We start from the raw sequence: 12,208 nt of genomic DNA, 5'->3' as shown, positions 1-12,208 counted from the left end.
TATTACACAATATTATTTGGATAGCATAGTATTTGAAAAGATATAGATTTATTAACCGAGTTTTGCTAGGTTCAAGTCAGTGTGTAAATACATATATGATGTATTATGATTAAAAAGAGTCAAAATATAAATTTTTTTATGCTAATTATAGTGACAACTTTTCACATCAATAAATACAATTTTCTTACTAATCACAAGACAATCCCATACTTGATAATCCGGTTAGAACTCTTCAATGTTCATGCACAAACGTCATTATATGTTGTGTTTGGAAGTAAGATATTTTAAGGTATTTTGTAAATGGTAGTGAAAAAATAATGATAGAATATTGAATAGTAATGAAAAGTAGATAAAAAATAATATAAAATATTCTGAGAATATCTGAGATATCCTCAATACACAATATATTCATTGATGATATATTTCCTTCTCAATTCTCAAATGCTGTATTTTTTGATGGGGTGAGCTACTAGGCTTCCATTTAAGGCCTCGTTTGATAGTTGGACTCTACCTAAATCAATTCAGTTCAATCTAACTTTAAACTGAATCTAACATCTAAATATTCAACTTTCAAATTACTAAACTTATCTCAACTCAAAACTTCTTTATACGTGTGACCTACAATATTTTTCAATTCAATACATCTTTACACGCGAGTTCCATAACTTTTTTTAAATTCTCATAAATATATATCTAAACTCATTTTAACATCTAAATATATCTAAATTTATCTTAAGTAAATTTTATAAAACTTATTTCACCATCTTAATTCATTATCATTTATAAAGAACTCAATTTATCTTTATTTAACTCAGCATCCAAATGCAGTTTAAAACCTATCTAAACCACAAAATTGTCAATGCAATTCCTGACCATTAAATAATATTAGGATGCTTTCAATCACTCGATTATGAAGAAGACAAAAGGAAAAAAAGTAAAGTTTCTAGTTTCCACGTCAATGGAAATAAGGAAAGTGAGTGGTAGACCGTAGATATGTATGAATATTATATGTCAGTGTGTCACCCAAGCACAACAATATACAAACATTTTTGTGAACAATTTATGCACAAAGGAACAAAGGAGTACAGGGGAGAGACGAGAGAGAGTTCAGGTGCGAGTTGTGATCAGTGGAGTTGAATATCATTCGAAAATGTTACCAACTGGGCTGTCTTCTGTTTATTCAGTTTGCAGTGATGCTGCTGGTATTGCTGGTATCCTTTTTCCCCTCCTTCCCCTCTTTTCTGCCTCTTTATCCTTCTTCCGCTTGAAATGAATGCAGTTTGACTTGTTTCTGAGATGTAGACGAAGCAAACCCTTGATTGCTTCTGTAAAAAGTCTGCAGCACTTATACTGCTTCTTATTTTCTTATTCTTTCAGCTCCTTTGATTGTTGTCCAAAGTTTTATGAGATAATATGTATTTATTTCTTAATTAGAACTTGCCGGTAGTAAATTTATTGCTTACCGAAATTTAATATCCCAGAGCAATGTCGTCTGATGGTAAATTTCATCCAATAATTTTTTATATATGTTATGATATAGTGTACTGTTTGAGTGTTTTTTCATAAATTGGATCATTTGAACTTTCTAAAGGGATTGGAAAGGATAATTGCAGAAATGCCCAAAAAGAAGGGCTCTCCTTGGTTTATATTTCAGAAGAATGTAGGATAGAAAAGGATAATTGCACAAATGTGAAAGAATCTTCATTTCTTAAATGATTTAGTCGCTTTCCTTTGCTTCCCATGCTTCTTTTCAAGACTTAGATGGGGCTTCATATTTTATTAAACATATAAAAAATTATAAAATGGAATTTGCTAAATATGAATTAGCTTTTATCGAATCTGGAGTTATACCAAAAGCATAAAGTCTTCCTTTTAACAGTTCACATTCTCTTGAATAGTTTCATAGCAACGAAAATTACAGCTAATTAAATGAGTTTTCCAAAGCTTTTTATATGTCTAGATCAATTTACATAAATCCATTTATGGAAGAAAAAGGTGAACACCTCTACCGCAGTGTTCCATTCATGAAGATAATTGTTGTTTGGGTGGTCTGCATGAGTTGGGATTACAAAAGGCTACTATGTTAAACCTATGACTCCTTGTACCATCATATCAAATGAATGTCGATTAGGTTCATTGAGTTGATTGTATATTAGTCCATTAAATGCAAAGAAGACATCACTAAAGATCATTACCTTCTTCACATGTAAGGACAAGAAATGACAAGGTAGAAAGAAATCACGTGTAATCCTATCTTAGTAGGTAGACATGGCAGTGGTTTCGAACTTTTATATAATCACATTGAAAAATTCTACTCATCATCTCGACAACTCACATCACACTGGATTTTTTAATTTTTTTTCTTACCAAATGTGTGGTATAGGGATAATAAGTAGAAGAATTCCTTTAGTTTAGCAAGAATAAAACAAAAATAAAAAATCAAGTATGGTGTGTGGTGTGAGGATGATGAGTAGAAGGGCTCAATGACATTGCATGATAGCAAGAAATGTTGGGGTATATGTGGAGACTGGTTTTGGAGCTAAAATAGGTGTTTGCTGAAAGTTGGCTCGAGTCAAAGTTCGCTCGACATCGCTCGACATACTGCTCGAGCTAAGCTCAAGTCCGAGAGTTCGCTCGAGTCCCGCTCGACACTGCGCTCGAGTGAGACAGAAACCCTAGTGTTCGCTCGACCCTTCGCTCGACACTCCACTTGAGACAATGTTCATTTGGTTGTTCGCTTGAGGCGCACTCAACACGCGCTCAAGCGAAGTACGCAGTTTTTGCTAGATTAGGTTTCCAGTGCCACTCACTATAAATACATTATATTAGAGTTGTGTTGAACAGCTGAAGCAAATAGTTGAGAGAGAACTATTGTCTTGTGAGTGCATATTGCGTGAGAGAGCAAAAAGTCATAGAGAGTGTGAGTTAAGATTAAGTGATTGTAATCTCCTCTGGTTAATAAGATTTATGCAGCTCCTGTGGATATAGACAATTTGCCGAACCACATATATTGTGTGTCGTGTTCTTGATTGTGTTGCTTTTACTTTATTTGTCATCGTTGGTGTGTGCGTTTTGCATAACATTTCACAACAATTGGTATCAAGAGCCAAGGTCGGATCTGAAGAAGAATGATGGCTGGAGATAAAGTGAACGCACCAAGGATCGAGAAGTTCGACGGCACTGATTTTGAGTAATAGAAAATGCAGATCGAGGACTATCTCTATGGGAAGAGGCTCCACCTTCCATTGTTGGGAAAGAAGCCGGAGAGCATAGATGATGTTAAGTGGACCCTGTTAGATCGACAAGTTTTAGGGCTGGAGAGCATAGATGATGGCTGGAGATAAAGTGAACGCACCAAGGATCGAGAAGTTCGACGGCACTGATTTTGAGTAATAGAAAATGCAGATCGAGGACTATCTCTATGGGAAGAGGCTCCACCTTCCATTGTTGGGAAAGAAGCCGGAGAGCATAGATGATGTTAAGTGGACCCTGTTAGATCGACAAGTTTTAGGGCTTGTTCGGCTGACCTTGTCCAGAACAGTGGCACACAATGTCAGTAAGAAGAGAACCACGATGGATCTCATAGTGACTTTGTCAAGTATGTATGAAAAACAGTCTGCGAACAATAAGGTGCACTTGATAAAAAATTGTTCAATCTGAAGATGTTGGAAGGTATGTCTGTAGCCCAACACTTGAATGAATTCAATACGATCACAAATCAACTATCTTTTGTGAGATTGAGTTTGATGATGAGATCAGAGCGTTGATTCTGTTGGCATCATTGCCAAATAGTTGGAAGGTCATGAGGATGGCTGTGAGTAGTTCAACCGGCAAAACAAAACTGAACTACGACGATATACGTGACATGGTACTTGCTGAAGAGGTACGTAGGAGAGACTCGAGTGAGTCCTCGGGTTCTGGATCGGCCCTAATTGTTGACAATAGGGGCAGAGGACATGATAGGTCAAACTCCAAGAGCAGAGGGAAAAGCAAGACGAAATCTGGGCAGCAGATCACGTCTGGAGTTGTGGTAAGCCGGACCACATCAAGAGAAACTGCAAGAATTAAGAAAGTTCTGAGAATGATGTTGTGAACGCAGTGGCAGAAGAAATTCATGATGCTCTATTTCTTGCAGTACACAGTCCGATTGATGATTGGGTGTTGGATTCAGGGTCTTCGTTCCATAGCACCTCACATTGAGAAATCATGCAGGATTATGTTGCTAGTGATTTTGGAAAGATGTATGCGACTAATGAAGAGGCACTGGATGCAGTGGGAGTGGGTGATGTACACATCACACTTTCAAACAGGAGCGTGTGGACTTTACAGCAAGTCAGACATGTTCTAGATCTAAAAAAAAACCTGATCTCTGTGGGACAGCTTGATGACAGCAGTTTTGCTGTAGCATTCTCTAGAGGAGCTTGGAAGATTACTAAGGGTGTGCTGGTCTTAGTGCATGGTAAGAAATCTAACTCTTTGTATTTAACATTAGGGTCTAGTGATGTGTAGGGAAATACAAGAATGCAAAAATGCAGGCTTGTTCGCGCAAAACATGTGAGGAAGCTAAAGGGAGTCAGCTTTGTCGTTCCTTATGAAAGTCTGGGAAAGTTGGCTAAGGTTGCCAAGATCGGTTTGAGACTGGATACTCCTGGTGTAGTGGGAGTTGCGAGTTGCCTTGTGGATGTGCTGACTAAGGGCGATGTATGTGGAAGACTGAAGTCGGGCTTGACTTCAGTGCGTCTTCTAGCTTGAAGATGAAAGCTGTGAGCTGAGATGATAGGGCTTGACTAGAAACAGTGGCTGGCATGTGGAGACCCAGTCTCCAAGTGAGAGATTGTTGGGGTATATGTGGAGACTGATTTTGGAGCTGAAAAAGGTGTTTGCTGAAAGTTGGCTCGAGCCAAAGTTCGCTCGACATACTGCTCGAGCTAAGCTCAAGTCCGGGAGTTCGCTTGAGTCCCGCTCGACACTCCGCTTGAGCGAGACAGAAATCCTAGTGTTCGCTCGACACTCCACTCGAGCCAATGTTTATTTGGTTGTTCGCTTGAGGCGCGCTCGAGCGAAGTACGCAATTTTTGCCAAATTAGATTTCCAGCACTACTCACTATAAATACATTATATTAGAGTTGTATTGAATGGCTGAAGCAAATAGTTGAGAGATAACTATTGTCTTGTGAGTGCATATTGTGTGAGAGAGCAAAAAGCCCTAAAGAGTATGAGTTGAGATTGAGTGATTGTAATCTCCTCTGATTAATAAGATGTCTGCAGCTCCTGTGGACATAAGCAATTTGCTGAACCACGTATATTGTGTGTTGTGTTCTTGATTGTGTTACTTTTACTTTATTTATCATCGTTGGTGTGTGTGTTTTGCATAACATTTCACAACAAGAAACCTCTACTGCTCTGACTATAAATCAATCTAACATGCTAGGTGGTACTATTCGTAGAATATCTGAGTACTTACTCTCCAATCAGCTTTGTTTCTCTCATTACTTGATGATGACTACTATGGTTGATAGACAAACTAATACCCATTTGTCATTACAGGAAACCTTTTTGCTTTTGGGCTGTTTGTGTCACCCATGTAAGTTGTACAAATTTTTCTTGAAAGAAATAAAGGAACAGTTCTAAACCCAATAATGATGTTGAACTTTATGTTTTCCAGACCCACATTTAAGAGAATCATCAGAAACAGGTCAACAGAGCAATTCTCTGGATTGCCTTATGTATATGCTCTCTTAAACTGCTTGATATGCCTCTGGTATGGAATGCCACTAGTGTCGCCTAGTATTATCCTGGTCGCTACAGTCAATTCAATTGGGGCAGTTTTCCAGTTAATCTACATAAGCATCTTTATTATGTTTGCTGACAAAGCTATGAAGGTAAGCATCACACCCTGTATCTTCTTTAGCAGGAAAATTTGAATGTCATTTTCATAATTCAGCACGATTATCTAATCTAATCCTCCATTAAATGTTTCATGCAGATAAAGATGTCAGGTTTATTAGTAGCAGTTTTTGCCCTATTTGTGACCACAGTGTATGTAAGCATGAGATTTTTCGATTCTCATGAAAGGCAAACTTTTGTTGGACTTTTTAGTGTTGCTTCACTCATTGCCATGTTTGCTTCACCGTTACTAATCATTGTAAGTTCTTGTGAAAAAATCTCACACATTTTTATTTTAGACTGTACAGTTCCTCCTCCCTAAAGTTTTTGCAATATTTTGTGCCAGAAATTGGTGATTAAGACAAGGAGCATTGAGTTCATGCCGTTTTATCTTTCCCTTTCAACCTTCTTGATGAGTCTATCTTTCTTTGCATATGGAGTGCTCAAGTATGATCCTTTCCTTTATGTAAGTATCATGATTCCTGCCTGGTAGGCATATGAAGATCATGTTTTCTATAGCATACGACCGCAACCGATTGTTTCATGCAACTCATATAATATAAGGCGCATGTTTGAAGGAAAACATAAGAAAGAACTCTTATTTTTATGCTGTTGGATATTAATTATCCCCACATTACAGTACTGTCCTGTTGCAGTGCTTTGCAAGATTCGTTAACCGACTGAATGAAAGCTAGAAGTCCAAAAGACCGCCTGAGCTTTTGTTTCTTATACAGTTATACTTACTGTTTATACTTCTATTTATTTTTGGATGCAGGTTCCAAATGGAATTGGAACGATTTTAGGGCTCGTTCAATTGGCCTTGTACTCCTATTATAGCAATACATTTGGAGGAGACCCAAGAAAACCTCTACTAAATCCATATGCTTGAATGAATCCATTCACGGAATGTGGTAAAGCTTCATGCTGAATTGTCTTCTTCTCTATCTGTCTTTTTGGAGAAGTCCACTGCCTGAATATATTATATGACATAAACTGATATCATCATATAAGCTTTAACACTGGTGACTGTGAACTGATCGAGAAAAATGAAGACATGGAAGACATGGACCACTAAATTTAACAGCTAAAGAGGCTCTATCTTTGGTCTTAGAAGTTATTTGTTGGGCAACTGAACTCATGTTCAGTTCCTTTAGCTGCTGAAAGCAGTGCAGACTCCTTTACAGAACAATGGCCTGCGTGCTTGGTATATGTGTCACACCAGCCAACTCAGTGAACTCAATAATGCTTCATTTCCTTACCTTGCTGAGTTCTTGTATATATTGTAGGTGTACAAGGAAAACTTTGGAGTATTGATGAGTACTTTTGAATTAGTCCAGTAAGTTTTGTAAGCCTGTTTGAACCACATATTTTTGTTGGATAAATGCTATTTATTATCATTTTAACCACTATCTTTTCATCATTTCATGATGTGTTATCATTTCCTAACGCAGTAACTATTTGTTTATTCATATCACATCAGAGAATGATGAAAAAATGATAATTAAGAAAATGAAAAATAATATTTTTTATTCGTTATTAGCTCCTTCAAAATTATATGGCCTTGAAATCACATAAAATTATTATTTGATCTTCCAAGATATAATCACAGAAACAGAAAAAGACTTCGCTCCTGCATATTTGTAAAAGGGTAGAAGCTTGCATTAATTAGTCATCAAGACAGACTCATGCACCTGTTTAGAGGCTGAAAATCAATGGCATTTTATTGAATAAGAGAGGAAACTAGTTGTGCATGGAAGGGCCGAGGAGACTGCAATAAAAATGACTTTACAGCAAAGGAAAATAACTCTTAAAACACTTTTACAGAAAAGGCAATAACCTTTGAAGCATTAATTAAGCTGAGAGAATCATAAAAAGGTACTCTCTTTATTTTATTTTATTTCTTATTATAACATGTCATGCTATTTAATTTAACTTATAATTTGAATTATAATTGAATTAATTATATATCTAGATTAATTAAGAGTAATGTTTGATACAAGTTTATGGCATCTAAGTCTTGTATAGTCATTTTGAAAAAAAGTGAAACTCACCCTAAAAAAATAATTTTTTTCAAAGGGATCTCACATTTTTTTAAGGGGAGCCTTGCATAAATTATTTTTTAGTAATAAAATTATTTAACATTAATTCTATAATATTTGAATAAGGATAAAAAAACAAAAAACAAAATTCATATAGAAAGTGAGAAAAATCCAACTAATTGGGTCAACAAGTTATATTTGGAAGATTGGATCTTTACATAGAGAGCTTGCAACTGCTGTCAGTATCGGGTTTTAGTTTTTACACCATTCAATCCTAAACTACCTCCTTCTCGTTCTAATAATTCCATAGTGGGATAAAATCACAATGTTTTGAATATCATAACCTAGACCATTTTGATCGAGGTATTAAAATAAGATATTTAGGTATTGATATTGTTTTGAATACTATTTTGGAATAATCTATATATAAATAAATTATATATATTCTAAAATTATAGTCTATATATGAATAAATTATATATAAATATATATAAATTATAAATAGTCTGGTCTGAATTGTGAGTCTAAAAAAGATGAAGAAATAATGGAAAAAAAAAAAGCAAAAGCTAAAATCCGAAATATTGGTCGGTACGGTCAAAATTCTAACCCATACGAAACTTGGCCTTTTTTTATACCGTCTACGCCATAGAAATGATATATTTCGACCGTACCAACTGGTACAGTACGAAATTCAAATTTTGTTAAATCATACCTGATTAATTTTTTTTTAAAAGGAAAAATCTAATACTTGAAGACCATGTTTGGATAGTGAAAGTGTTTCATTTCATCCTATCTTATTATTATAATTTTTTTAAGTTATCGTATAAAATATAATAAATAATTCAATTTTTTCAAATCTAAAAATAATAATAATATTAAAAGATAGTATTCTAACAATATTTTATTTAATTTTTAACTTTTATCTAAAATCACCCCGTCTCATCTCACTATCCAAATCGTACAAAAAATACAAACTCTAAGCGAGAGAGTGTGCAAAGAACTTGATTTATGCTGTGGCTTGATTTTAGACTTTTTCTAATTATTAATGAAAAGTTATTGGTATATCATATTATAAAATGAATGAACGATATCTATTGATTTATTCATCCTCCATGTTGACATGATAATATTTAACCTATAAGATAATTAAATTAAGAAATCTACTTAAATCAATGGGTAGTGATGTATGCATCTACTGCTCAAGGGCATTTCAATTTTTTTTTTTTATCATTTTTTTTTAAGTATATTTTTAACATCCTTAATCACTAAAAAAAAGTTAAAAAAATATATAATTTTATTAATACTCACTTATTTAATAATTAAGTAAAATTAAAAATTAAAAAAAATTAAATATAAAAAAATAATAATTAAATAATAACTCTATCATTATTCTAAACGATGAACACACAAAAAGAATTGGCATGGAACACAAAAAAAGCAGTAACTTTTTGCCATTGTTCACATGAAGAGTGGGTGAATACTGACAAAAAGTTGCCTCCATTTTTGTGTTCCAGTCTACTTTCCGGTGTAATTTTTATAAAATAATAATAATAATAATATTATGTTCTTCACTCTGCTTTGAAAGTAAATAAATGAAGTGAAAAAAACTTGTGTTGATCAAGTACCGTTTGAAGGCGACTTTATGAAAGTCTACAAAGCCATCAACCAGATTGTGGACAATATAATTTTCATTTCTTTCCATCTTATTTCCTTCTTAATTTTCATTCAAATATAAATACTTTCAAATTAATTATTATAATTTTTTCAAACTAATAATTACAACATTTTCCAAATAAAACATAAAAAATAATTCAACTTTTTTCTAATCTCAAAATAAAAATTATATTAAAAAATTATATTTTAATAATATTTTAACTTTATAATATTTTTTATTCAATTTTTTCCTCTTATTTTTCAAAACCCAATAAATACTTAGAGGGATGTTTGGAAAAAGTTTCCATTTCATTTCATTTTCTTCCCAAGTATCATTCAAATACAAACACATTCAAACTAAATATTACAACTTTTTCAAATTAATTATTACAATTTTTTCAAACTAATCATTACAAATTTTCTAAACTTTCAAATAAAAATGAGTGATTTATAAAAAAGTGAATCTTACTAATAAAGAATGATTTTTTTTTTTTTTTTTACACTTTTTTAGGTGTGGTTCACTTTTTTACAATGATTTGTATGAAACTTGTCTATTTGAGACTTGTACAAATCATTTTTCAATAAAAAATAATTCAACTTTTTTTCTCAAAATAAAAATAATATTAAGAATTATATTATAACAATATTTTAATTTTATACTATTTTTATTAAACTTTTTTATCTTTAATTTTTCAAAATCCAATAAATATTTAACTCAAACTATCTCACTACTATTTACTAACCATCTTATTACTATTCACAAAATTTTCATCTCATCTCATTCCTCAAATATTCAGTAACTCAAACTACCTTACTACTATTCACAAATCATCTTACTACTATTCACAAAATTTTTATTTCATCTCATTTTCTAAGTATTCCCTAAGGTCCCTTTTGATTTCATAGATGGTCTTAACTCATCTCATTTCATTTTATCTTATCTCATTTTATCTCAACATTCAAACACTTTTTAATTTTAAATGTTTAACTTTTTCATCTAATCATTACAAATTTTCTAAACTTCTAAATAAAACATAAAAAATAATTCAATTTTTTTAAATCCTAAAATGAAAATAATATTAAAAAAATATGTTCTAATAATATTTTAACTTTAATATTTTTATTCAATTTTTTTTCTTTCATTTTTCAAAATCTCATGAAACATCTTAACTTAAACTATCTTATTATTATTCACAAACTATACCATTACTATTTATTATTTCATTTCATCTAATTTGTGTAAGAGGCCAGCTGTTGGGTTGATGATGTTAAAAGTATCTGTCTATGAAAAAGGATTGAAAGTTCAGATTCCCAGAACTGCAAATCAAAATCCTCATCTAATTGCTAAGTTGGCTGCCGAATCCGTGTATACTCCTTTACACAATTCTGTAAGATGAGATGAAGTCTTTGATCCCTTAGTTATTGTCTTTGTAGTATGTGTTAGAAAGGAAAAATACTTCAAACATAGTTTACTAAGTTGCTTTATAAGTTTATCTAGTTTAACAAGTTTCAAGCATCTCCTCTTAATGACGAAGTGTACTACATAATATAGATTAGAGTGACACTCAACACTTTCACAGCCTAAATACTATTTCAAGAGATAATAAAAAAAAAAAATTATATTTCAGATGATCCCAAAAACCAATTGAGAGGGGTTATATATAACCCACTCCACACGACTAGAGATGAGGGGGTCTACCCCATGTGGACGCCCCTCCATTTAACAGTATGTTTTTCAATGTTTCATGAATGATTTAGTAAAATAAATCAATAAATCAAGTAGTTTTTTCGCTTTATTCCTAAGTGTTAAATAAAATTGAAAGACTGACCAAGATCCGATCCAGTATTAGTTTTTAAAAATTGAAATCAATATGAAACCAGTTTTCATATTCTAAATAATGGTTTGAACCGAACCGGATTAATATATTTTTTAATTTTTTTATATTATATATAAAATATTTTTTATATAATTATTTTTATATAATATATTGTACATTATATGTTAGATTATTAATTAATATAATATGAAATTTTAATCTTATTATTCATGTCGATTAATCTTATTAACATAACATTTGATATAATATAAAATTAATCTTATAAAACTTTAATATAATATTTGATACAACATAGAATTAATTTTATAATTTTTAATATAACATTTGATATAACATATAAATTTTAATCTTATAACATAAAATTAATATAACATAAAAATTAATATTAATTTATTAATATAAATTTACTTATAAATACATTTTGTAGTGCCACACATATAAATCGAAAAAAATGACCAAATTTGAAATAAAAAAAATTGAAAGTTTTGATTTTAATGATAAATTTGTTCTTAAATTTTTAAAATCAATGTATATTAAAATTGTGTCTGAATATTGAACTGAGTTGAGTTGAGATGATAAAATATTGCTAGAATATTATTTTTTAATATTATTATAATTTTAAGATTTGGAAAAGTTAAATTATTTATTATATTTTATATTAGAATTTAAAAATATTATAAGAATGATTTAGGATCCAAACGTTCGATTCTAAAATTTATCAACCGGACCGTACCGGATCTATTCCACCCTTGTCTATTTCCAACTAGAATACGTTCAAGAAAATCGGATTGT

General features: G+C 31.9%; 1 protein-coding gene across 2 annotated transcripts; it reads left to right on the top strand.

The window, feature by feature from the left end:
• The first annotated feature begins 981 nt into the window (after window positions 1–981).
• LOC121266236 (bidirectional sugar transporter SWEET2a-like) lies at window positions 982–7,291 on the top strand. Of its 2 annotated transcripts, none has more exons than XM_041170010.1 (6): window positions 982–1,202; window positions 5,548–5,584; window positions 5,666–5,882; window positions 5,987–6,145; window positions 6,233–6,352; window positions 6,662–7,291. In XM_041170010.1, exons 1-6 carry the CDS (start codon window positions 998–1,000, stop codon window positions 6,773–6,775), a joined length of 852 nt encoding a protein of 283 aa, XP_041025944.1. In that variant the 5' UTR covers window positions 982–997; the 3' UTR covers window positions 6,776–7,291. The 2 variants fall into 2 exon arrangements, with proteins under 2 accessions (XP_041025944.1, XP_041025943.1); XM_041170009.1 differs by having other exon boundaries at window positions 990–1,211.
• The last annotated feature ends 4,917 nt before the right edge of the window (window positions 7,292–12,208 follow it).

This window comes from Juglans microcarpa x Juglans regia, chromosome 5D, assembly GCF_004785595.1.
Source record: "Juglans microcarpa x Juglans regia isolate MS1-56 chromosome 5D, Jm3101_v1.0, whole genome shotgun sequence".
Lineage (NCBI taxonomy): Eukaryota > Viridiplantae > Streptophyta > Magnoliopsida > Fagales > Juglandaceae > Juglans > Juglans microcarpa x Juglans regia.
The sequence above is the reverse complement of the archived record's forward strand: the minus strand, read 5'-3'. Positions and strand labels throughout refer to the sequence as shown.

Coding starts and splice junctions, on each gene's coding strand:
- LOC121266236 (XM_041170009.1), top strand. CDS start 998: ATGAATATTATATGTCAGTGTGTCACCCAAGCACAACAATATACAAAC. Junction 1,212..5,547: donor TGATGCTGCTGGTATTGCTG/GTATCCTTTTTC, acceptor TTGTCATTACAG/GAAACCTTTTTGCTTTTGGG. Junction 5,883..5,986: donor TTGCTGACAAAGCTATGAAG/GTAAGCATCACA, acceptor TGTTTCATGCAG/ATAAAGATGTCAGGTTTATT.